The sequence below is a fragment of the Lampris incognitus genome, chromosome 9 (assembly GCF_029633865.1).
Source record: "Lampris incognitus isolate fLamInc1 chromosome 9, fLamInc1.hap2, whole genome shotgun sequence".
Classification (NCBI taxonomy): domain Eukaryota; kingdom Metazoa; phylum Chordata; class Actinopteri; order Lampriformes; family Lampridae; genus Lampris; species Lampris incognitus.
The window spans coordinates 39478358-39506335 of NC_079219.1; the positions used below are offsets into that span (position 1 = coordinate 39478358).

General features: G+C 42.8%; 1 protein-coding gene across 1 annotated transcript; it reads left to right on the top strand.

The window, feature by feature from the left end:
- Window positions 1-9: 9 nt before the first annotated feature.
- Window positions 10-27978, top strand: sim1a (SIM bHLH transcription factor 1a). Its single transcript, XM_056286761.1, has 11 exons — window positions 10-184; window positions 3814-3896; window positions 4946-5035; window positions 5130-5238; window positions 6104-6189; window positions 6484-6683; window positions 7275-7381; window positions 9029-9176; window positions 17361-17526; window positions 17652-18054; window positions 27263-27978. Exons 1-11 carry the CDS (start codon window positions 10-12, stop codon window positions 27976-27978), a joined length of 2283 nt encoding a protein of 760 aa, XP_056142736.1.

Here is a 27978-nt window from a genome sequence, read left to right on the forward strand (position 1 = left end):
AGCGAGAAAATGAAAGAGAAGTCTAAAAACGCCGCGCGGAGCCGGCGGGAGAAGGAGAACAGCGAGTTCTACGAGCTGGCCAAGCTGCTGCCGCTGCCCTCGGCCATCACCTCCCAGCTGGACAAGGCCTCCATCATCCGGCTCACCACCAGCTACCTGAAGATGCGGATCGTCTTCCCCGAAGGTAAGCGCGTCTCGCGGCTCTCTGCTACTCTTATCTTTTATTATTATCATGAATAGCGCCGGTCAGCCGGCTGTCAGGCCTGCTCTTACCTTGCTCTGCCATCACCTTATATCATGCGCTTTCCCAAAACACACACACACACACACACACGCACACACACACGTATTTGTTTTTATTTATGAAGTGAGATTTTTAATGTCAAGTAAAGTGAATCATCGTGTAAATAAATTACGCAGGCCTGTTTAAAGCCTTATGCTGATCTTACAGATGATAAAGTAAACAAAGTCTGCCTATTTTTATACGCGGAGACTCAACAAGTAATTAAATAAATATATACATGTAAAAAAAGTGGCAATCTGAAATGTTTACTTCTTTCTATTAGTAGCAGAAATACATTTTCGCTTTAAAAGTGGTTGTCGTTTCATTTAGGCTATATAAATTCACTGCAATAATGATAATAATAATATTAATAATGATAATAATAATAATAACGATAATAATAATAATAACTTTATTGGTTTGTTTCACTTTGTGATTTACAGCGGAAATTATAAACTAAATTGTTCTTTTTTATTGTTCATTTGTTGTTTTTTTGCGTGAGCTTTTAGCTGTCTTATGTCACGGGCCTACTTCTTTTATTTTAAATTACATCTATTACAACTGGGAAAAATGCAGTTTACTAGATTTAATTGTGTGCTATTTTATGTTGTTAAATGTGTAAAAGTGGAGTTTGGGCCATGTGTAATAGACAGCGTGACCAAACCTCTCTCCATTTCTTTCCTTCATCCTCCTTTCACAACAACACGTTATACTTTATTTACCAGCTTAGAGATGAGCGTATATCTCTCTGTAGGTGAACTATTATCCGCACGCCCGATCCCATTGGAGCCACGGGGTCCCGACTTCATTCATGTTGTTTATTTTATTTTATTTTATTTTATCTTAATCTAATTCCAAGGTTTAAATATTTGTTTACGGTCAATCAAACCGACGCGCGTGAAACTCAGTCAGTATTTATATTGACGTTGCGTGTCTCCGATCTGTGCATTGCGTTCATACATTATAAGTTATGTTTTGGCTTTTATTTTCCAAAGTAACCTCACTTTTTTTGCAAATGTACATCGGCAAAAATTGAGTATGCATGTGTAATAAGTATTGAAATAAGATTTAATTTCGATAGGTTTAGTTGATGCCTGTTTCATGCACCAACCAGTGTGTTATCACGTGTTGTCTAATGAATTATTTTTACTTTACGCAAGTGACGGACGACGCTGTTTACAGTAATATTATTGTTGTTCAGCGTTTGTACACGTGCCGTTCATCATGCATTCGTTTACACGGCAGTATTGCATGTCCACTGTGCACACAGCAGGCTTGCGTTGCGTTGCGTTGCGTTGCGTTGCGTTGCGTTGTGTTGTGTTGTGTTGTGTTGCGTTGCGTTGCGTTGCGTTGCGTTGTGTTAGTGCTGCACACCGTCTTCCGTACAGATCCGCGTAAACTTGCAGGAAATGTCCGTGAATAATTAAATAAAAGGACTTGTCAGCAGCAGGCATGACGGCCTGCGTTACACAGCGCGCGCGCTGTGCCGGGTGTCATCATGCTTTACTATCTCGTCCCGTTCACTTATGCCACGTGATCTCCTCATCACACCTCCTCCGCTGCTTTCAACGTGTTATGTTATGTATTATATTATACATATCAAATATTATACATATTATATATTATATATTATATTATGCATGTTATATTATGCATGTTATATATTATATATTATAGCTCCAGTGAGACACGACCCACCACGTCTTGTTTTTAGGTCATAATTCTCAGTGAAACTCTGAGAGGGACCTGATGCTCCGTGTCCGTGTTGCTGTTATTAAGGCTCACGGGACTTGCACACAACACAACACAACACAACACAACACAACACAACACAACACAACACAACACACCACACAGGCTGTCTTATAATAACAGTCATTATCCTCGCAGCCCCTTTCTTCATGTGTCGTTTTTAAGGCAGTACACTAAGCGGATCTCCCGGTAGACCATGTTGGGCCCAGACGTGTCGTTGTGTTCAGTCCACACACTCTTCAACAGCAAGCTTTTATAATCTGCTCACAGTTACTGTTAAGTGTCGTGTTGCGGTTTTATTTGAAGAAAAAACAAAGAAAAATATAAGCCAGATTTTTCTCCACAATCGAACCCTTTAGCAGAATGAAACGAATTATTAACTGTGTCCTGGCTATATTTACCATTTGGCTGAGAGAGGAAAAAAACTAGGTGTTTAAAAATGGTTTGTGTGGCTAAGTTGGCGGTGTTGAAGTCGCGGATGTGTTGCAGCGGCGTACTACTGTATCACTCCGCCTGCGGAAGAGGTGATGCTGCGGCGCGGAGGGACACACAGCCTCCTGTGGCCACACCATACACATCAAACCTCATCACACACTACACAGTTTAGTGGACACCTGTTAGCTGTGACTGTTGTTAATAGATGTCAAATCACTACATGATAAAGCTGTACTGTATCGCTACATGGTAAAGTTGTACTGTATCGCTACATGGTAAAGTTGTACTGTATCGCTACATGGTAAAGTTGTACTGTATCAGTACATGGTAAAGTTGTACTGTATCGCTACATGGTAAAGTTGTACTGTATCAGTACATGGTAAAGTTGTACTGTATCATTACATGGTAAAGTTATACTGCATCATTACATGGTAAAGTTGTATTGTATCAGTACATGGTAAAGTTGTACTGTATCACTACATTGTAAAGTTGTACTGTATTGCTACATGGTAAAGTTGTATTGTATCACTACATGGTAAAGTTGTATTGTATCACTACATGGTGAAGTTGTATTGTATCGCTACATGGTAAAGTTGTACTGTATCGGCCAACATGGAGCCGTCCATAGCAGCTGTTTGCGGATGGAGCAGGCCTCATATAAGTAGTTCCGTATTCTTAAACTTGTGTTTTGGACAAAGTGGGCAGCATCCTAGTGTAAATGGAGGACGTGTGTTGATGTTTTGTCGTGTAAACGGGGTGTCCATTCTGGCTGGTGTTAAAGGAGGCCGGTGTGATGCTGGTGCGAGGCGTGTTTGCTTTTGCAGACGGTGGGATTTACATTTCATTTGGGGGCGCAGCTCCTGTTTGCTTTATCGATCTCTGTTTTGATTTTCTCGGTGAATTTACATTTGATTTTTCACCGTTTCTGAATTATTTATGAAACCATCACAGCCAGCCCGCAAGATGTTGTAATGAACTAAACGGGCTTTGGGCGGACCCAGTGTGTTTGTAAGTGTGCGTACTGGTCCCAGTACCCCCCCACCCCCCACCCCACACACACACTACGGTGCAGCGCCTTTATTTCTCTACCGCGTGGCCCTTATAGAAGCCTCATCGATTTATTAAAGCCTTCACAAATCCAATTGCATCTTATAAGCTGTACAATAAACCAATCAAGTCCACCACATCCTTTAAGATCACCACGTCATTAACAATCCAGTCCCTCGTTTTATTTATTCTACCCCCCCCCCCCTCTGGTTGTTGTGATTTAACAGAAGGGGACAGGGTGGGCTTTGTGGCATCATGGCAGAGCTGAGGACATATTTGTGATTTGTGTCCTCCAGGTCTTGGGGAGTCCTGGGGTCACGTTAGCCGGAGCAGCCCGCTGGACAGCGTCGGCCGGGAGTTAGGCTCCCATCTGCTGCAGGCAGGTTACCCAAGTCCCGCTACACCCTGCACCTCCTGCACACCCGTGCTGCTCATTATTATTATTATTATTAGTAGTAGTAGTAGTAGTAGTACTAGTATTGTTGTTGCTGTTGTTGTCGTTATTGTTATTGTTTTATTATTATTTATTATTGTCTTCTTCTTATATTATTATATAGTATTATCATTACATTATTATATTATCATTATTATTACATTTATTATTATTGTTGCTATTATTATTATCATTACATTTATTATTATTGTCTTCTTATTGTTATATTATTATAGGTATATTATTATCATTACATTATTAATTATTATTACTGTCATTATTATTGTTATCATTATTATCATTACATGTATCATTGTTGTTGCTATTATTATTATCATTATTACATTTATTTTTATTATTATTATTACTGTCATTATTATTATTATTAGTAGCAGTAATCGTCCCCCTTGGTATCAGTTGTGGCCCCTCATGTTAACGGGCCTCCTGCGTCTCGGCAGGGTGAAAATAGGACAAACACATTCACAGTCACGCGCTGCGCCCCGCTCCTCCGCCGCGCGGCAGACCCGCGTCATTGTAACACACACACACACACACACACACACACACACACACACACACACACACACACACACACACACACACAAGAAGACCAGGGCCGGCACATGTAACACACGCTACAATCTTACAGTATAGACGGAATTACGCGTCACATAATTGTTATTAAATGTATTATTGTTACAATTATAATAACAATTGTTGTTGCTTTTGTAAAGACGTCGTCTACAGGTTTAACATACAAAAGACATCTTCCCAGAAGTGTCAAAGCGTAACAGTTCCTACATGGAAGGAGTGAGTGTTTTACTGAAAGCAGGGTTATTATAATTCAGTAACACGTGAGCGCCGTAATAACGACGCGTTATGTCAGGCACACTGGGTCTGGTGAGGAGACACACTGCCCGTGTGGACCGGAGGGGGGGGGGCTCACACACACACACACACGGTGTAAGGAAGGCTGTTCTGTCCGCTGCTTGCAGACGCTGGATGGGTTCATCTTCGTCGTGGCGCCGGACGGGAAAATCATGTACATATCGGAGACGGCCTCGGTGCATCTGGGCCTGTCGCAGGTACGCTGCGGTCACACAAAACCGGCTCGGCTGAATTTGGTCTTCACGTTTTACAACTGCTTAATGTGTGTGGGGTGCACGTGCGCTTCACCAGGTGGAGCTGACGGGGAACAGCATCTATGAATACATCCACCCTGCAGACCACGATGAAATGACAGCGGTCCTGACTGCTCACCAGCCCTACCACTCACACTTCGTTCAAGGTAACCCCGTGCTGCAAGCCTACAGCCTCCATACACACACACACACACACACACACACACACACACACACACGTATATATAAATATATATGTCTGTGTGTGTATAACGTTAAATGAAACACTCAGTGGAAGGGAAAGTGCTTGACAAATAAGGAGGAAAATAATTATTAATAATTTATATAGATAGATAGATAGATAGATAGATAGATAGATAGATAGATAGATAGATAGATAGATAGATAGATAGATAGATAGATAGATAGATAGATAGATAGATAGATAGATAGATAGATAGATAGATAGATAGGCGTTTTTTTTCTGGAAACCATCAATGGTGTAGATAAGTGCTCAACAATGAGGAGCAAAATATTAAGATAGATGTAGGAAAATAAATTTTGATACATTGCAGCACAAGCTTGTTTCGTGCGTCACGCACTCATTATATTATATATATATATATATATATATATATATATATATATATATATATATAGCGTTTTTTTTCCGAGACCGCCAATGGTGTTATAAGTGCTCAGCTAATGAGGAGGGGAATATCAACACAGATACAGGAAACAGATTGTAATGCGTAGCAGTGCAGACAGGCCTGCTCCACTCATCAGCTGCTGACGAGTGCACGACGCACCAAACAGGCCTGTCTGTACTGCTACGCATTACAACTTTTTCCCTGTATCTGTGTTGATATATATACACACACACACACACACACACACACACACACACACACACACACACACACACACACACATCCAGGGCATTGGGATCGGCGGCACAGCAGCAGATGTCCTCTCATGTTGTTGTTTGTTATCATGTTGTTGTTGTTTGTCTTGTCTTTTGTCTGTTTCCAGAATATGAGATGGAGCGCTCTTTCTTCCTGAGAATGAAGTGTGTCCTCGCCAAGAGAAACGCGGGTCTTACCTGTGGCGGCTACAAGGTTGGTAGTACTGCTGGCTTGTTTTGTTTTGGTTTGTTTAAATGGCATAAACTGATGGAATAAAAAATCCATATTGTCCATTTTATTTTCAGTTCTGCCTTTGACTTATAAAATAAAAAACAGCTAATTTATGCAGTGTTTCTATTTCTATACCTCCTAACCTTGATGGCTGTTGTTTCGCAGCATGGCGACATGTGAACAGTGATTTGTAGTGCAGGTGTAATGATCCAGACACACACAAGCCTCTGTTGTTTCCATGTGTGTGTGTGTGTGTGTGTGTGTGTGTGTGGCCAGGTAATCCACTGCAGCGGCTACCTGAAGATCCGGCAGTACAGCCTGGACATGTCTCCTTTCGACGGCTGCTACCAGAACGTGGGCCTGGTGGCGGTGGGCCACTCGCTGCCGCCCAGCGCCGTGACGGAGATCAAGCTGCACAGCAACATGTTCATGTTCAGAGCCAGCCTGGACATGAAGCTCATCTTCCTAGACTCACGGCAAGCACCCCACCTACCTCCTGTCTGTCTGTGTGTCCTTGTTTTTCTGTCCTCGTGAGGACAGAAAAATCAAGACTACTGACCCCATGGCAACATTATTTAGGTGCCCGTGAGAAAAAGGGTAGTGTTCTGCACTAGGGGAGGGTTTAGGACTAGGGTTACACACGGGTTATAGTAAGGCTTAGATCAAGTATTAAATTAGGCATTAGAATTAGGCTCATGGTTTAGTTTGGGTTTAAAATTGGGTTGTTTTGGGTTATTTTTGGGTTAAGGTTGGGGCTAATTTTGAGGTTTGGGGTCAATGAAGCGGGATTTTTACGCCAACATAAATCTTAATCCCCCAAAAGTATAGAAAGTGTGTGTGTGTGTGTTAATGAGTATGTGTGTGTGTGCATCCATATTTGTGCATTTACTGGCATACATTTGCGTGTGTGCACGTGTGTGCATGTGTGTGCATTGGTGTTTTGCCCTGTGAGGATGTGTTAATGTGCTTGTGTGCGTCTGAATGCCCGGGGCTGGCGGTGGCGGGGGATGTGTGTGTGTGTGTGTGTATGTGTGTGTGTGTATGCTGAAGATATGTCTGTTCCACAGCGTTGCTGAGCTGACAGGCTACGAGCCACAGGATCTAATAGAAAAGACCCTGTATCATCATGTCCACAGCTGCGACTCTTTCCACCTCAGATGTGCACACCACTTGTGTGAGTTAGGTTTGTTTTGCTCCCACACTTGCTAAACTTCCAGTCCACACACACACACACACACACACACACACACACACTGGTCCTTTATGTGTGGCCACCAGCTGACATGTGTTCTGTGTTGCTGTGCCGTGTTGTGCTAGATTGTGACACATTACAACTTTTCTGACAGTGTCTTCTGACACACACACGACAGGATTGGTAGAAACAGTTTACATTGACGAATCTAAATGAATCGTTCTGTCCTTAAAATGTTCACATCAAAACAATAATCTGACACTTGTGCATCTATTTATAATTTTAAATGCAGTTCTCAAGCCTTCTTTATAGACTTGAGAACAGTCCTGCAATGTGTGTGCTTTAAATAGTAATAATAATAATCATAACAACCATAATCATAATCATATTAATCATCATTGGAACAGTCCTGCTATGTGTGTGCTTTGAATAATCCATCCGTTATCCAAACCGCTTATCCTGCTCTCAGGGTCGCGGGGATGCTGGAGCCTACTCCAGCAGTCATTGGGCGGCAGGTGGGGAGACACCCTGGACAGGCCGCCAGGCCATCACAGGGAGATATATATATATATATTATAGATCAAAGTTGTTAAATGGCAGAACAAGCTTGTTTCGTGCTCAATGCACTCATATTAATATATATATATATATATATATAGAGAGAGAGAGAGAGAGAGAGAGAGAGAGAGAGAGATATCAGCTATATATAAAAATGTTGGCTTTAAATAATAATAATAATACTATACTATAATAGTCGGCTTTAAATAATAATAATACTCATCATCATCATCATCGGAATAGTCCTATGTGTGTGCTTTTCATACTAATGCAGCAACAACGTATCCCTCCTTCCTCACTAGTCTTAAATGCTTGCCCATGTTTTATACGTATGCAGTAACATCTATATCTATTGTGTATCTAATGTCTGCTGAATGTTTGGTCCACCTGAGTGGTTAGTAGGACAGTTGAAAATGGATGTTTTTTATACTTTGAGGAAACTGTACCTCTTCAGCTTCCTGTGAAAAAGGCCTTAGTGTAGCTTTGTGTTTTCATGGGCTGTGTGTGTGTGTGTGTGTGTGTGTGTGTGTGTGTGTGTGTGTGTGTGTGTGTGTGTGTGGTAAATCTGCCAATAAAGGTTCCGTCTCCTCTCCTGCGTGACGTTGGTGTGGTAGTGGTGATGGTGGATGTAGTAGAAGTACTTCTTCTTCTACTACATCTACTACTATTGGTTGTATATCATGTTGAAGTAAAAACGAGTGGTCAAACTGTGTCCTGACCCATCATCTGTCTGCTTTTATTCATTTGGGTCAACGTGCTCAACAGAAATCCATCTCACTGCAAAACCAAGTCATTTCTTTTGCTTTCGTCTTTTCATCTTTTTTTTTATCTTTCTTTGTGTGACTTGCTGTTTTAGCTCTGAAACCAAGTGACTACACATGGTGATTAAACATAAAAGATAGCGAACATAGAACATAATGACTAAACATCAGGCCTTATAATATCATAAATATAATATATCTTACAATATAAAATATATGATATATCATATAATATAATGTAATATAACATATAACGTAATATAATACAACAAGATATACTATAATATGATGTTCCTTACATGTGTTGCAGTGCTAATGAAAGGACAGGTCACCACTAAGTACTACCGCTTCCTGGCCAAGCCGGGCGGCTGGGTGTGGGTGCAGAGCTACGCCACCATCGTGCACAATAGCCGCTCGTCCCGACCTCACTGCATTGTCAGCGTCAACTACGTCCTCACGTGAGTGCAAACTTGTATGACGATATCATAAGAGCTGCTGCTAGCATGTTCTGTAATTTCACATGCATGTCACAGAAAAGAAACACGGTAAATGATCTTGTCAAACACAAAAATAAAGGTGTGATGAGCGTTTTTCAAGAGCGGAAATGTGACTACATATGGAGCCGTTTATTTTCAGGCTGATGGGTCGCTTAGAAAAAGTCCTGTTGTGGTGGTCATCGTTAACGTGTAACGGTGGCCATGCCCAGCGCCGGCCGGTGGTTCATGCCGGAGGTGATGGGAGAAGAGCTTCATGTGGCTCAGGTCTCTCATGAGCTGCCACTCTTCTCCTTTGATAACATAATGACTACTGGCAGGAAAGATTTATGCAAAACATAATTACAAAGCTGTTAATTGAAGGTTAATTGGACTGGGACATGTTTTTATAAACCAGGTTCGGGTAGCTTTGTAAAAGACAACAGTGAGGATTGTTCGATTTTAGTTCTGTTTTGCATGAAAAGGTCTTCCATGTCATGTCATCTGTCCTTTATGGCTTGTTTTGATTTTCTCTTTTGTCCTTGGTTAATTAATGTAAGAAGTAGTATGAAAAACACATTTCTTCCTATTTTCTTGTACAACAACAGATGCTTACTGAATCTGGTTTGACATTGGGAAAAAAACTTTTTCCTTGTCACTTTTCTGTTTTTTCTAATGTTACAGCTATAGATAATGTTAGAGCTACAAATAATGTTAGAGCTATAGATAATGTTAGAGCTACAAATAATGTTACAGCTATAGATAACGTTAGAGCTACAAATAATGTTAGAGCTATAGATAACGTTAGAGCTACAAATAATGTTAGAGCTATAGATAATGTTAGAGCTACAAATAATGTTACAGCTATAGATAATGTTAGAGCTACAAATAATGTTAGAGCTATAGATAATGTTAGAGCTACAAATAATGTTACAGCTATAGATAACGTTAGAGCTACAAATAATGTTACAGCTATAGATAACGTTAGAGCTACAAATAATGTTACAGCTATAGATAACGTTAGAGCTACAAATAATGTTACAGCTATAGATAACGTTAGAGCTACAAATAATGTTACAGCTATAGATAACGTTAGAGCTAAAAATAATGTTAGAGCTATAGATAATGTTAGAGCTACAAATGATGTTACAGCTATAGATAACGTTAGAGCTAAAAATAATGTTACAGCTATAGATAATGTTAGAGCTACAAATAATGTTACAGCTATAGATAACGTTAGAGCTACAAATAATGTTAGAGCTACAAATAATGTTACAGCTATAGATAACGTTAGAGCTACAAATAATGTTAGAGCTATAGATAATGTTAGAGCTACAGATAATTTTAGAGCTACAAATAATGTTACAGCCATAGATAACGTTAGAGCTACAAATAATGTTATAGCTATAGATAACGTTAGAGCTACAAATAATGTTAGAGCTAGAGATAATGTTAGAGCTACAAATAATGTTAGAGCTATAGATAATGTTAGAGCTATATATAATGTTAGAGCTACAGATAATGTTAGAGCTACAGATAACGTTAGAGCTACAAATAATGTTACAGCTATAGATAACGTTAGCGCTACAAATAATGTTAGAGCTATATATAATGTTAGAGCTATAGATAATGTTAGAGCTATAGATAATGTTAGAGCTACAGATAATGTTAGAGCTATAGATGTTTGAGCTACAGATAATGTTAGAGGTACAGATGTTAGAGCTATAGATAATGTTAGAGCTACAGATAATGTTAGAGCTATAGATAATGTTAGAGCTACAGATAATGTTAGAGCTATATATAATGTTAGAGCTATAGATAATGTTAGCACTACATATAATGATATTGCTATAGATAATGTTAGCGCTACAGATAATGTTAGAGCTATAGATAATGTTAGCTACAGATAATGTTTGAGCTATAGATGTTAGCACTACATATAATGATATTGCTATAGATAATGTTAGAGCTATATATGATGTTAGAGCTACAGATAATGTTAGAGCTACATATAATGTTAGAGCTATATATGTTAGAGCTACAGATAATGTTAGAGCTTTAGATGTTACAGCTATAGGTAATGTTAGAGCTACAGATAATGTTAGAACTACAGATAATGTCAGAGATATAGATAATGTTAGAGCTATATATAATGTTAGAGCTACAGATAATGTTACAGCTATATATGTTAGAGCTACAGATAATGTTAGAGCTTTAGATAATGTTACAGCTATATGTAATGTTAGAGCTATAGATAATGTTTGAACTACAGATAATGTTAGCGCTACAGATAATGTAAGAGCTATAGATAATGTTAGTGCTACAAATAATCTTAGAGCTACAGGGCTGTGTCTGGGTGATGTGAGGTCAGTGTTGTGCCAGTATGTTTGGCTTCATTGTTACAGGGTTTGCTAAGTGTGCATCATAGTTGGCTGCTACCTGGGGTGGCCTCGCCAGAAAGACCTCTGTCACTTTCCACAGTTTATCTAAGAATGGAATGGCTGCCTGCACAATATGGAAACACACAAAGCCAAACAATGGGCCTTATCTTTCAGGATTGAGATTGAATTTGAAAGGCGTTTATCCTTCACGGGTAGTCTAACAATGCTGGATATCCACTGAAAGCTCCTCATAAAATCAAACTGTATATCAACCAGTTCAACTCAGCCCTACTCTACCTGCTGTGAGTCCAGCGTTTATTAGTACGACATGAGGCTCACATTTTTCCTTGTGTTATTCTATCAACTTCCATGTATTCACAGACATACAAGCTACAGCAGCACAGCGAATGAACAAGGCCTATAAAACCTATTAAATAGACAAGACCGGCTGTATCCACAGAATGATGATGGACAGCAGGTTGACACGCGATTCCTCTGCCACCCACCTCAAATCCGTAACAGATTTGAGTTTATGGCCGTTTAACTGATAGGCCATAAACTCAATGAACATTTACAGTCTCCATCTTGGAGAAAAGAGATGCTGCAGAGGAAGGCACTGCATTTGCATTTAGCATTTTTAAATGTTTATTGATTTAGATACAATTGAACCTTGCTTCTCACACAATGATATGCTTTGGATTATTTTATGGCATACGTTTGCAGAAAGGGAAGAGGTGGCAGGCGTGGTGAGGGCCTTTGCTAGGTGCTGCTATCAGAGTGTTGAATGACTCGGTAGCAGGCTGCAGGCAGGCTGGATAACACAGGTGTGTCGGGGGACCCTTCACCTCTGTGTGAACCCCCACTGTGTACTCAGTACTGATAACCTCTCGGCTGTGCGGATCTGTGTGCCAGCCACGGCTACTGCTATGTCACATTTCTTAAGCAATACTTTGTGAATAACACTGATGTAAAGAGATAAAGGAGTGTTTATATACGTCTGTGTGTGTGTGTGTGTGTGTGTGTGGGCATGTTTGTTTGATAGTGTGTGTAAAGGATTTGTGTATGGAGGATGGATCAGTATTTGCCTCAAGTAAACCCTGTCCAAGTTTTCTGTTGTCTCAAAGATGATTTATCATCCAAGGCAAAATCTATTCAGCACTTCACCGAGAAATCAATTCCCATTTCCCAGTACTGTGTGGGCCAAGGTTTTCCTTTGGGCTTGATTTAGCCAGACATAGCCTTTAATCTCCCAGTGTATTCGATTGGAAAGCTTTCCCTCTGTGGTGTGTTTGTTAAAGGACTTGCTACAATCCCTCTGGTAAAACAAGCATCCCAACAGCCAATCCATCCATCTGTACACGCACGCATATGTATACATGTAGAACACACAATGTTTTCTGTACCTTTCAATATGACAATGAGACTTAAATGGCTAAATAGGTGTTAATGGCTTTTTGCACCTAGCGAAAATTAAAATGGCCAGCTACACATAGGCTATTTGTGCTTTTAATAAACAGCCCTACTGAGTGACTGGGATCTTCCCTTGCATAATTCCCTTGCAGAATGCTAGTGCAGTGCCCATTCAATTTGCTCCCGCTGTGAAAAATCTGTAATCTGAGTGTTGGGACAGTTGAGATGCAGTATCTATACCCACAACATCATCACGTCTGTATTACGCAGCATGAACGTATAGCATGCTAACCTTAAACAGAGTTTTAGGAAGCTAATTAGTGAACTGCTCATCTGAACGACTTCACACTCAACACTGCATGTCCTTAGGTAGGTCCTCAGCAATATACCTGCCAAGTGTGAAGTTGATCGGATGAATGGTTGTCGAGAAAATCGGAATGAAACTGCTCTCCACACACCTGCGCAACATGGAGAGCGGACAGCCGAATCCTAGAAATCAATCATTCAGCCAAGACACTCAATACAGAATGAGATATAGAAAATTGGGAGACATCCCGTAAATAAAAATGAATGAAAGAGCAAGGGGAACACCACAAAGCTGCAGCGAAAATGTCTTCCACTGGCACTCCTCAATGCAAAGCCATGGAGGATGTAATCCCCGGTGGAGTGCGCTCTGATGCCTGTCGGGGGATCCAACCCGGAAGCAAGATGTGCCTATGACACCGCTGCTCACAGCCAATGAGACAGGAGCTGTACAGACAGAGGAAACACCTGAGATTGCTCTCTGTAATGCACAAACAAATGCTGGAAATGGTGCAGGACAGCCATGCACATAACATAGCAAGACAACGCATGCACTGGGCAAAGGCGATGCAAGATGGCTTCCTCTTCCAAACTATTAGGAGTGGGGAAATAAACCTCCCCGAGTCACCACTCTTGACCTAAATGAGTTAATAACACTCTTTGGCATAAAAGCCAGATTAGGACACAAAATAGCTGAGCTGCCATCTCCCTGTATCCTGAGACATGATGGAGACACTGAGAGCAGAAAAACTGTTGACTCTTTGCAGATGTCAGTGCCAAAAGCAGGGCCATCTAAAGTGACAAAAACTTAAGCAACACCAGGTCTAAAGGCTCTAAAGAAGCCTCAACCATCGCATGTAAAACCAGCGCTAAATCCCACTGAAGGCCAGACAACATGAGACTGGCCAGTGTCTTCATACACCTCTGAAGAAGCGTTTCACCAGCGGGTGACTGAACACCAATCTGTCACCGAAATGTTCATGACAGGCTAAAATATTGGCATCATACGTATTCACCGTGCTAAAAAGCTAAATTCCTGTCCACCAACAGTTGCAGAAACTGAAGCACCTGAGGCAGGGAGCCCTCAGTGGGATCCAAGCTCTTCTCTACACACCAACGCTGAAAAGCTGTTCATTTGGCTGCATAAGACACTCTGCTAGAAGCGGCTCTGGCACTCTGAATAGTGTGCACAACGTCCTGTGAGAGGCCAAGCCTCTCTAAGCGTTCCTGTTCAGTGGTCAAGCCCACAAACGCTGGCCTATCATTGGGTAATCCCTGATCGCTCCCTCCGCCTGGGAGAGCATTCCCTCACCACAGGAGCTCCCATGGCCGGGCTGACAACAGCCATTGCAGGCATGGGAACCACAGACTGCCCATGCGTTCCGGGGTTATTAATATCGTCGGAAGCCACTCTTCCCGTATCCAGTTCAAGAACCATGGGATTAGCGGAACTGGTGGAAACGTGTAAAGTAGCATCTTGGGCCATGGCTGACGTGCAAATGCATCCACCCCCAGTGGAGGATTGTCCTTGGTGCTCAGTGAAAACCAGAGAGCGCATTGTGCGTTTCCGCGTGCGGCGAACAGATCCACCTCCGCTCTGCTGAACCTGATCCAAATCTGGGAGACCAGTTCGAGATGAAGACTCCAGTCTCTTTGACGAGGGCCCCCTCTTCACATAATGTCCACTCTCTGTTCAACTCACCAGGAATTTACACCACTCTGATGTGTGAGTCCAGCGCAACAGCCGTCTGGCCACATCAACAAGCTGCGCTGAACGCACCCCCCCCCCCCCCCCCGATGATTTGTGTAGGCTGCTGCAGCCTTGTTGTCTGTGTAAATCAACATATGTTAATTCTGCAGCAGCATGGTGAAATGCTGAACTACTTTCCACACTGTAAGTAGCTCCAGTGTGTTTATGTGGCGAGACATGTGAGCCGGCAACTGTCCCCCCGAACCACCTGAGACAGCCACGTTCCTCCCCACCCTGAGAGAGATGCGTCTGTGAATACCAAGATGTATGATGCAGCTCTGCCCAGAGGCATCCCCACCAAAAGGTGGGAGTGTATCTCCTGTAGGCTAAATCTGAACCTACAGAGTGAGGACTATAAATCATGCATCTCCGCTGATGCACGGGGTTGATGCACTGGCGAATGAACAATCTATGTAACCTCCTCATGTGGAGAAGGCCCAGGGGAATCACAACATTCCCCGCCACCACCATGCCCAACAGTCGCATGACAGAGACAGCTGTCACCACCTTGTGAGGTGTAACACAGCAGAGAAGAGCCGCCAGCGCCCAACTCTCTGTTGAGAGAGTCTTGCTCTCATGTTGACTGAGTTCAACTCCACTCCCAGATAAATGACAAGCTGAGAGGGAAGTGGAGCGGTTTTCTCCCAATTTATTGTGAAGCTCAGACTTGACAAATGCGACACTAATATCGTCATCTGTATGGCCGCTTCCTCCTTGGAATGGACCAGCAAAAGCAGGTCATCCAGAAAAATAATACACTCATCCCTTTCCTGCATAACGGCTCCAGAGCCATGTCCACACATTAGGAAAAGGTGCATGGAGCCAGGGAGTAGCCGAATGGCCGACATTTGCACTGATACTGTACTCCCTGGAATGAATATCCAAAGGAGTTGAATCAAGTGCAACTGGAATAGCTCCGATAACGACGGGCGCGGCCAAACATCGGTACACAAAAGAGCCACTCATATCTATGGCTCTGTTAGCGACAGGCGTTGGTAAACATCGGAACACAAAGAGCCACGCATATCAATAGCTCTGACAACGACTCCTAGAGGATAAACTCTTGAGTCTCATCACCAGCCAGTCAGACTAGCTTGGTCTAGTCAGAAAGGCACGAACTGAGGAAGCCTTTTGGATGAGAGGCGAAACGTCTTCACGGATATATACCAAGTCCAGTTGCACTTGATTCAACTCCTTTGGATAACCATGACCTGGATGAATGAGAACATTCACAGACATGTCCCTGGAATGAAAAACACAGGAATTTCCTGTTTTGGGATGATGGAGACATGAAAATACGATCTATGAATGTGAAACCATCACCCTGGTGAACATCTTCCAGCACCTTTTTGATTGCCAGCATGCAAAACAGTCTGTTCATCATCAATCTGTTTGAACAGAAACAAATTGAGAATGGGCCTCATCCCCCCATTTTTTGGGGGGCCAGGAAATAGTGAGAGTAAAAACCTTGATTTTTCTCACTCCGGGGAACCCTGGAAAGGACGTTCTCATCGGGAGCTCTTGCAGCTCTGATCGGAGAGCGAGGCAATGTTCCTGAGATGACAGGGTTTTGTCTCGCATCCCGCTGAACCGTGGAGGGGGAGAGGTGAACTTTAGAGTTTAACCCCTTCACTTTCTTCTTTGTCTTCTCTTCTTAAGTCTTCTCCAGTGCTTTCAGCGGTAGCTGAAGAAAAATAGGAGCCAATCATACAGCCTCGATTCAATGTAAAGTTGAGTTGCGGCTGTAAATGGGGCCCACAATTAGGTGGGCGTGGACTACATTTTTTTTCAGTGCTGCGTGGGGGCGCAAGGAATAAACCCACTAATGATATCCTTTGAGGGCGAAGCCCATACAAAAAAGAACACAGTCACACCTGCAAGAAATCAGTAACGTTGTTACTGCAGTCAAACTCTTCAGCATACACAGGCTTGCTGGGGTTTTGTCCAATCAGATTACGGCTCATTTGTAAACATCGTCTCAAACCCAATCAAGGACTCTATTTCATCTACCCCCAGGTTGGTCCTGCCAATATTAGTTAACCCTTTACTGGTTTTATTTGAAACCTTTCTGACAAGAATTGATTGTTGCTATTGATTGAAAAAATATATCTCCCACAATTAATCGAGTACTCGACTAACTTTTTTGGGCATAGTTGACGACTACTAAAATGCAGCAATCGTGAATGCCCTAATACATATAGACAGACATACATACATACATGCAGACAGACAGACAGACAGAGAATCCTTCCATTATAGCATGACATTTAGTCTGCACAAGCCAAATACATACCTGTGGTTTCACCATGTGGGCAATGTGTTTAGGGAGACAGAATACAAGGGCCTCCAGCTGTCTTTGGACCAGGTGATATCCAAGGCCCCCATCCCTTACAGTAGCAGCATACCCAGCAGCCTGATGGAAAACCGCCGGACCCCAAAAAGCAGAGTGTCCCGACCCAAAACCAAGGCAAGGCTTTCCCCATACACACAGGTAAGGATGCAATTCATCTTCTTACAGGATTGTTAATGGGCATCTTCACAGATTAATGAGACAAATGTGGCTTATTGTTTCCTTTTTACAACTGCACCTCCCTCCAATTCATGCCCTCTCTGCAGTACCCTGGTTTCCAGACAGAGCGTTCTGAATCAGACCAGGACAGTACTTGGGGTGGCAGCCCCCTCACGGACTCAGCCTCTCCCCAGTTGCTAGAACACAGTGAAGGTCTGGATGCCGCCTGCGTCTACCGACAGCTCACTGAGCCCCATCCTCTTTGCTACAGCCTGCCGCTGTCTGAAGAGTGTCATGCGGCCAGCGACAGCCAGACGCATGCCCATGGTCAGACCTGCGAGCGTGGGCGCTGTGAGGCGGGACGCTACTTTTTGGGAGCACCTCCACCTGTTCGGGACACCCTGTGGGGCACTGCACGCTCCATTCTACCCCTGACCAAGTGCTCCCTGGACAATCGAGACGGGTATGACAACAACATGCCCCACATCGCAGCCATCCAAAGTCTTCACGGTAAGACCACCTCACAGGCTTTATGAGCCCTGGGTACATCGAGTCAAGACAAGACAGGCTTATTTGCATAGCCTTAAAGTGAAATTGTGTAATTTTTCTATTAATTTAGTAAACAAGATGCTATTGTTTCTTTGCGCCCAGGAAATGATGCTTGCTACGAGGCAAGATGAAATTGAATGCGGGATTTTAGATTTTCTTCTTCAGCAATGGAACACACATATTTTTGCTGCAACCTCGACCATCAACGAGCCATTTCTGAAGACAGAAAATATCTAAAATCCTTCATTCATTTTTTTAAAAATATTTTTCATTTTCAAACCCATTTTAACAACCATAGAACACAAAACACACATACCCCCCCCCCCGAATTCCCTACCCTTCCTATGAACGGAAGACAGGGGGAAAAAAGTCAGCACATAGAGTGAAATACAGAGAAACTGCACTAACATAGTGGTATATCCTTTAAAGCAGCCTATTGGCTAACCAGAAATGATCACGTCCCTATGGTGGCATCAGTGATGTGCCTTTGTATTCTAGGTAAGGCTGCCACATTTTCGGAAAGGTGTTGTATCCATTTCTTTTTTGGGGGGGATCCCCCCCCTTTCTCCACAACTGTATCTGGCCAATTACCCCGCTCCACCACTGCTCCACCCCCTCTGCTGATCCGGGGAGGGCTGCAGACTACCATATGTCTCCCCTGATACATGTGGTGTTGCCAGCCGCTTCTTTTCACCTGACAGTGAGGAGTTTCGCCAGGGGGACGTAGCACGTGTCAGGAACACGTTATTCCCCCCAGTTCCCCCTCCCCCCAGAACAGGTGCCCCGACCGACCAGAGGAGGTGTTAGTGCAGCGACCTGGACACATACCCACAACCGGCTTCCCTCCCGCAGAGACACGGCCAACTGTGTCTGTAGGGACGCCCTACCAAACCGGAGGTAACACTGGGATTCGAGCCGACGATCCCCATGTTGGTAGGCAACAGAATAGACCACTTTGAGGTCATGTGATAAGTATTCAACCCCTTGTGCTCTGAAAGCTCCAAGTTTACAGAAATGACAAATTATTCCTACAACAAACTCAAGTACACAAAATTGAACATAATTAGTGTGCACCTGTAAGATATTAAGGTAACAGCCTTGTTTGTGGGTATAAAAAGCACTCTGTGTAAAGTTCATTAGCCGGGCGTGAACTCCATCAGAAAATGAAGACAAAGCATAATGCTGAGGTAAGCGACAATGTGATTAAAATGCAGAAGGCGGGAAAGAGATACAAAACAATAGAAAGAGAGTTTGAATGTCCCACAGAACACTGTTGGATCCATTGTCAGAAAGTGGAAGCTGTATCACACCACCCAGACAATTTGTAGGGCAGACAGTCCCTCAAAGCTAAGTGTCCGAGCAAAATGTGGGCTGGTAAGGAAAGCCACAGATGATCCTGCAATCACTTTGAAGGAGCTCCAGAGTGGCTGAAACCGGAGTAAATGTGCATGAGTCAATCATATCACAGGCCCTCCATAAATCTGGCCTGTATGGGAGGGTGGCAAGAAAGAAGCCGTTGTTCAAAAATATGCATATAAAAGCACGCTTGGAGTTTGCTACCAAACATGAGAGAGACTCAGTTAGGATGTGGGTAAAGGTTTTGTGGTCAAATGAGATGAAAGTTGAGCTTTTTTTTTCAGCCCCCCCCTTTTCCCCCCAATTTTACTTGGCCAAATACCCTATTTTCAGAGCAGTCCCGGTCGCTGCTCCACCCCCTCTGCCGATGCGGAGAAGGCTGCAGACTACCACATGCTTCCTCCGATACATGTGGAGTGACCAGCTGCTTCTTTTTCATCTGGCATTGAGGAGTTTCACCAGGGAGATGTAGAGCATGGGAGGATCATGCTATTCCCCCCAGCCCCCCCCCCCCCCGAACAGGCGTCCCGACCGACCAGAGGAGGCGCTACTGCAGCGACCATGACACATACCCACATACAGCTTCCCACCCACAGACACGGCCAATTGTGTCTGTAGGGACACCCGACCAAGCCAGAGGTAACACGGAAATTTGAACTGGTAATCCCCGTGTTGGTAGGCGATGGAATAGACTGCTACCCAGATGCCCGAAAGTTGAGCTTTTTGGCCAAAATTCAAAGCGTTATGTGTGGCTCAAACCTAACACTTCTCATGCCCTAAAAAAACACCCTCCCTACTGTGAAGCATAATGGCAGCAGCATAATGCCATGGGGTTGCTTTTCATCTGCAGGCACAGGGAACCTTGTTCAAATTAAGGGAAGAATGGATGGAGCTAAATACAAGGAAATATTGGAAGAAACCCTGTTGCAGTCTTCCATAAAACTGAAGCTTGGGAGATGGTTCACCTTCCAGCAGGACCATGATCCTAAGCACAAGGCTAAAGCAACAATGGCATGGCTCAGCAACAAAAAGATGAATGTTTTGGAGTGGCCAAGTCAAAGTCCAGACCTCAACCCCATTGAAAATCTGTGGCACAGACTGAAAATCGGCAGTCCAGAGGGGCCATCCCACCAACCTGCAAGACTTGTAGGGGTAGAGGGGAAAAAATAAATTCTTAGATGTATCGATATTCTCTCAAAAAAGATTACGTCTCGATGCAGAAAACTCAATAGCCAGAAATTTAAAGCTCAATTTCTGACTGGGGTGTACGCTCCTTTCTTCTGCTGTTAAACCAACTGGATGGTGAAACGTAACAGCCGTAAAAAAAATGTGCATCGTATTTACGTTCTAAGCTAGGCTACTTCTTCAGTTTTGGTGAGCATGGCTGAGCGCAAGCAACTGAAGTTGGATACAATCCGCCCGGCACCCTCTGGCTTGAAAGCCAGTGTATGGAAGCATTTTGGCTTCTATTAAGTTGAAGGGAAAAAGGACCTGGACAAGAGTCACACTGTATGCAAGTTGGATCTAACTAAAATAAAATATTTTGGGAACACAACAAACATGAGAAACCATATTTCACATTTCCACCTGAAGTTTGAGGAAAAAAAGCCGGTTGTAGTTGCTGCCAACCAGGGAACAATTGAACAAGTGATATCCGAGCTTCCACCAAACTCATAAAGGGCAAAGCGAATCACAAAGTCAATCGCAACTTTTATTGCCAACAATTTGCGCCCCGCCCCTACTCAGTCACTGAGAACCAGGGCTTTTGTACTATGCTGCACACTTTGGAGCCGAGATACAACACTCCATCTTGACGTTTTTTCACCAACACAGCGATACCCACACTCTACAACAAAACCAAAAAAACAAAGTCATGGAATCATTAAGGAAGGCGGGTAGGATAGCAATAACGTGCAATGCGTGGACATCCATTGCTAGAGAATCTTATGTCACCGTAACTGCACTTTATTACCTAGTTACCGCACAGCGGAGCCCACTTACACTCGAGCATGTAGATCAGCTCCTGTTCTTACACAAAAACTTACACATTCCAGCATTCACTAGCAAAACACATTTGCTATGTTGCACTTCCATGCACTTCCATGATTTCATTGTGGCCTATTATTTGTATTTTTTCCATTATTTATTGTTTTACCACATATTCCACAGAAAGCGTTAGTTTTGTATGACAGCTGGTACAGAATTCTATGTTGTTTTTATATGAAAGCCATTTCTGATTTTAATATACAGCAAAAATGTATTTATTTATTTTTTGGTCTGAGGGATTCTGTGCTCATTGTCGATAAGAGGATTTTGGTTGAAGTCTTTATTATTTATTTGTGAACGAGGGCAACTTTTTATGTTATCAAGTGATGCTGAAGCCCGTGTTAATTTACAAGGATGCTGCTACAGGCACACTTACGTTTCTTTTCTTGTTGGTTCTCCGCAATGCTGCAAAATGTGACCTTTCAGTTGATACAGCTCTTCTATTTGTTTGTTAAAGATAATGGTGTTTATTTTAATTTTGGATAATTACAAATTTGCTACGTTTTAAAAGTAGCAAGTAGTCACACAGTGAGAAAAAATAAATCATGTATAGAAAAATGTTGCATCAAGATGCATTAATAATCGTTTTATACTCCCATTGTAGCCCTCTGAATCGGAATTGACTAGTGAGGTGCCTAGAGATTCTCACCCCTAAAGACCTGTCAAGAATTCTGTCAAGAATTCTGTCAAGAATGGGCAAAAATGACTCCAGGAGAATGTGAAAAGCTTGTACATACTTACCCCAAGAGAATCATGGCTGATATTGCAGCGAAAGAGTACTCTAACAAACATCTTAACTGAAGACAGCAGAAGAATGTCTTGTTTGACAAGTAATATTTCCTCTTCAATTGTTCAAAGGAAATGAGATGTCCTTCCCTCCCATAAAAATAAACCCCAGGTTTGTATATAAGAGAGTAATTTCACATCAAATTTATTTCCAGGAGGGGCCAATGTCGCCCTCAAAAAAAGGATGAAATAAATCGCATTTCAGCTGTCAAATAATAATTTTTAAAACTGGGTAATCGAAGGCGCCCTAATCTATAATCCCATGTTAATTTTTCTATAGATACCCTGGGCACTTTACAAATTGTCTAACATGTTTGTTGAGAGTTTCAAAAAAAGGTTTTGGGTAGTGGAATGGGCAAGGACTGGAAAATATACTGTAACCTCGGTAATATATTCATTTTCACACAGTTACCTCTGCCAATTAAGAGTAATGGGCAAACTCATCCACCTATGTATATCATCAATCCTACTGCGCAATGAGAGGTAATTAAGTTTGTACAGATGTTTAAGGTCATTATCTGCAGTTATACAAAGACATTTTATACCATTTGAAAGCCACTTGAATGGGCTTGTTTGCTGATAATCAAGTGGAATCAAAACTCATTATAATAATAATTAGTGGTGGGACTTGATTTAAAAAATTAATCGAATTAATTATGGGCTTTGTAATTAACTAATTAATCGTAATGAATCGCATTTTAATCGCATATCGATATTTGACACCAGAAGCAACATTTTTCAATTCAAACAGGTCTTGGTAGATGACTAAATCAATGAATAGACACATACATAAGTTTAAACAACAAAATCCTGTTTATTTGGTTCAAAACAAGTTTGTTTTGTAAACACAGTACTTTTTGTAACCCCTGATCTTCTACCACTGAAAGTGGTCTACAGTCCACAGCAATCCATTTCGCCAGTGAGTTTGTTAATTTATCAGACGTGGACTTACTCATCTTGGCTTTGAAACCCGTCATCTGGTGGAGAGTCGGTTGGCGACTCTGCTTGGTTGTACTAGGAGCACTAGCGTTAGCGTTAGCTCCGGTGTTCGTACTAGCTGCAACGTGTTTCGCATTTAGGTGGTACCGGAGGCTTGAATAACTGCGGTGGAATGCAAACTCTTTGTTGCAGATTCTGCACACAACAGTGCTCTTATCTAGGCTTCCATCCGACCGTTTTCTAAACGTAAATTTCCCATCCACAGAGCTAAGCAACGCGGTGTCGTCCATCACATCTGTTGTTAGCATACTAACTTGTTAGCCTAACCTACTCCGCCTTCCGCTTGACTGACGTCCCTCGGTGCATCGGTATAATCCGTATGCCAGAAATGAGCGCACTGAGAAGCGTTCCGTGTTGATTGGAGTGTAAAAATAAAATGCGATAAAACGCGTTAATTTTTTTAACGCCGTTATTTTTCCTATAATTAATTATCGAATTAACGCATTAAAGTCCCAGCCCTAATAATAATTATTAATTTCACTTTTTTCCCCAGTTCACCATACATCCTGAAATACCACCATAACAGTTTAACAGAGTCTGTCATTTGGTGAGGGAGTTACCAGGGTCTGTTATGTACAAATTACGTCATGTGCCAGGAGATTAATTTTATGATTTGTTTGCTCTACTTTGAAACCCTGTATATCAGGATCCTGTCTACTTGCTTCAGCTATTGGCTCAATAGCCAAGACAAAGAGTCCTGGAGACAAAGGGCAACCCTGTCGACTCGATATACTCATGGGAAACGCTGTCAAGATCTGTCTGTTAGTGGTAATTTTGGCCCATGATTCATGATAAAGGGTTTTGACCAAATATAGACAACTGGCCAAACCCATACTTGGCCAAGACTTTAAATAAATACGTCCACTCCTGCCTATCAAAGGCTTTTTCAGCTTTTAGAGCTATAGCCACGTAGACTAGGCTCAGTTTTAGATTTTGTTAAGTGGATAATATTAAAGAGCCTACATAAATTGTTAGCTGACAAGCGTTTCAAAATAAAGCCCCTCTGGTCTGGATTTATTAATTTTGGCAAATATTGGCCAAGCCTGTTAGCTAGGGCCTTAGAGATCAATTCATAATCTGCATTTAATAATGAAATAGACCAAAATGAAGAGCAATTTAATGGGTCTCTATTTTTATTTTTTTTTGTCAATCACAGTGATTATGGCAGTAGAGAATGATGTGGGGAGTTAGATCCAGTTGGTCTTCTCGACCAAGATGGGGCAATTCAATGGTGGACAGAAATTCATCAATTTTAGTCAGGTCTCCTAGAGATTCCGATATATATCGCTGAGTGTTTCTTTTAACAAAGTTATATGTGTGTGTGTGTGTGTGTGAATGTATGTGTATATATATATATATATAGTGTGTATATGTGTGTGTGTATATATATATATATATATACGGTGTGTATGTATATATATATATATATATATATATATATATATAGTGTGTATACACTCACCGGCCACTTTATTAGGCACACCTGTCCAACTGCTCGTTAACGCAAATTTCTAATCAGCCAATCACATGGCAGCAACTCAATGCATTTAGGCATGTAGACATGGTCAAGACGATCTGCTGCAGTTCAAACCGAGCATCAGAATGGGCAAGAAAGGTGATTTAAGTGACTTTGAACGTGGCATGGTTGTTGGTGCCAGACGGGCTGGTCTGAGTATTTCAGAAACTGCTGATCTACTGGGATTTTCACGTACAACCATCTCTAGGGTTTACAGAGAATGGCCCGAAAAAGAGAAAATATCCAGTGAGCGGCAGTTCTGTGGGCGAAAATGCCTTGTTGATGCCAACAGAAAAAGGTCAGTTCTAGTATGACAGTTATGGGGGCAGGAATAGAAGGAGTAATCCCTGGTTTCAGGGTGCAATTGTCTCCACACATTCATCTAATTAAGATCTTTCATAAAAGCCAAGGTAGTTTTGGCCGCTTTTGTTTTGGATACCGTCGAGGTTGACTTATCCAGAATAGGATCCGAGGAAAAATTAAAGTCGCCCCCTACGATTATATTTTGTCATCCCCTTGAAGGATTCATCATCATAGTTGGGTGCATATAAATTGAAAAGTGTCCAGGGTTCTGAGTAAATCTGACAACTAATACATATCGGCCTGATGGATCAATAATAGTTTCTCCAATTGTCACCGGAGTGTTTTTATTTATCAAAATAGCCACTCTCCTGGCTTTGGAATTAAAGGATGATGATAACACATGTCCTCCCCATCGTCTCCTCAGTTTCTTATGTTCCTGTGTAGTAAGATGGGTTTCTTGTATAAAAGCAATATTAATTTGCAGTTTTTTTCAGGCGTGTCAAGACTCTTCCTTTCAACCGGTCCGTGTAGCCCATTCACATCAAAACTAACAAATTTCACTACTCAATTCATCAACAATAAGTGTATACAGCTACCAAAGCGTTATGACCTTTTGTGAAGTCCCTGTGTGAGTGAAAGTGTCTCCTGTAGTAAAATAGCAACAACAAAAAAGAAAAAAAAGGCACGGACAGTAAAAAACAGAAAACATCCAGGCCCTCTCCCTGCCCCTCCCCCGAGTGCCTTCTCCTGGACATTCGACACACCATCTACCCTACTACTAAACTGGGATGTGCACTTTGCACTTATCAAGCATGACATGTCTGGCTGATTCATAACATCTTGTCCAGCCCAGGGCTCTGTCCGAAAAGATGAAATACCATACAAAATTATCCAATTTTAAGTGAAACAGGAAATTATTACAAATAGCCGGCTTAAGCTGAAACCAATCTATCCAATGTGAACAGAGTGCTGTAGTCACTTAAATTATCTATAATGTCTTTAATATAACGAGTGATGACAGTTTTAAGCATAAAGACAAGGCAGCTTGTAAGAACTACGGCTGCCTGTCTGGTTTTCCCCTACCTGTTCTCATGTTTCTCGAGTGTCGCGCAGGAACACTAGGTGTTTTGAAGAATCTCCTTCCATCGGTGAGCGTGATCCTCAGTGTTGCGGGATGGTAGGACAAACAGAATACCCTTATATCGAAGCTGCCGCCTAACTTGGTCGTACTCCTTCCTCCTTTCATTAAGCTGGCGCACAGGTCAGGGGGGGGGGGGGACCAGAACAGGTTTATCATCGTACATGAGTGGACCCTTATTCTCTCTGGACCGCCATGCGGCGATACGTAGGATTTTGTCCCGATCTTGATATTTAAGTTGGCGTATCGGGACAGGTCTCGGTCTCTGGTCTGCAAGTGGACGGAGTGCACGCGGGAGCTCAGCTTATCCAGCGTGGTTTTCAGTCCAGAGGTAGACTGACTCATTTCTGCGGTTAGAGTGGCGTTTACTGGCGATGGGGTGGCTATATTACCGTTTCTTATCTCTCGAACAATAAGTGAGTCTCCTCCGCTCAAGGTTTCCTGCGCCGCCGCCATTATGCGAGCTTCTTGGTTGCCGCCAATCCCGGTAATAGTTTTCTCTAGGGAACTTGCTCACTAGCTGACTTTAGTTGTTTGTTCCTGGGTCTCGCGGCCGTATTAAAAGTGTTTTTTGGTGTTTAAAAATGTTTTAAAATGAATTTGTTTTGCGAGCCCCTGAGCTAACGTCTATCGAGCGTCGCCGCATCACGTGACCCCCTCCTGCGTGCGTCGTAGTGAGCGTCATTTCCGGCACACCGCGATCGCTGGTATTGCGACAGCGCTGTCCGTGTTAATCGCACCAGACCATTTGAGGAGATTGCGGTGGAATTAAGTAGTGTATTGACGCTCCAGAGGTCTCAAGCTGTTGTCTGTTGTGTACACGCTCCAGATCTTAATAATAAAAAAATAAATAAATTATACAGTATTGCTTTAAGTCACAGTTACAGTCTCAGAGGGATGTACATTTACGTTATTCACATTCTCCAAAAACAGGTGATTGCAGTTAACTACAATGCAATTATCCACTGAATGTTGAGAGGGCAATGTTTCTGCTGCCATGACCAATCTGTGCTTCCCTTCTACAGGCCGAGCTCACTGGGATGAGGACAGCGTGGTCAGCTCTCCAGATGGGGGTTCAGCCAGCGACTCAGGGGACCGCCACAGTGGTGACCACTACCACTCCAGCCCACAGGAACCCAGCAAGATTGATACATTGATAAGGGTCACGCAACAGATGATCAAAGAAGAAGAAAGCCGACTGCACTTACACAAGGGCTCACATGACACTCCCCTCGGCCCTGCCAGTGTTTTGCCCAAGGGCCCCGGGCCCTGTTTCTCCCCCGAGTACACAGAGGGGCCACTGCCACTGCAGAGCGTTGTATGCCGGGGTTTGAATCAGGCGATCAGCCCTGCCCCTAGCCCCACCTCTCTCTCTAGGCTGAGTAGCCCCGGGTCTGAGCGCCTCCAAAAACCAAAAGACTACCTCCAGACAGACCTGTCCCCTCTCTCTTTGCCATCACAACACGCTCTGGGTCGCACGGGCCCTTGCTCAGCCTCCCCCACGCCTGCCCCGGGCCTCTACTCTACCCATCTCCACCCACAGTCCTACATGGACAAGCATACTGCCTATTCTCTAACAGGCTACACCCTGGAGCACCTCTATGATACAGAGAGCCTCCGAGGCTACTGTACCTCCACCAGCGCTCCAACCCACTACAATGTGACACCTCACCTGCGCATGCAGATGGAGCAGACTCCTGGACACAAAGGCACCTCTGTCATCATCACCAATGGCAGCTAA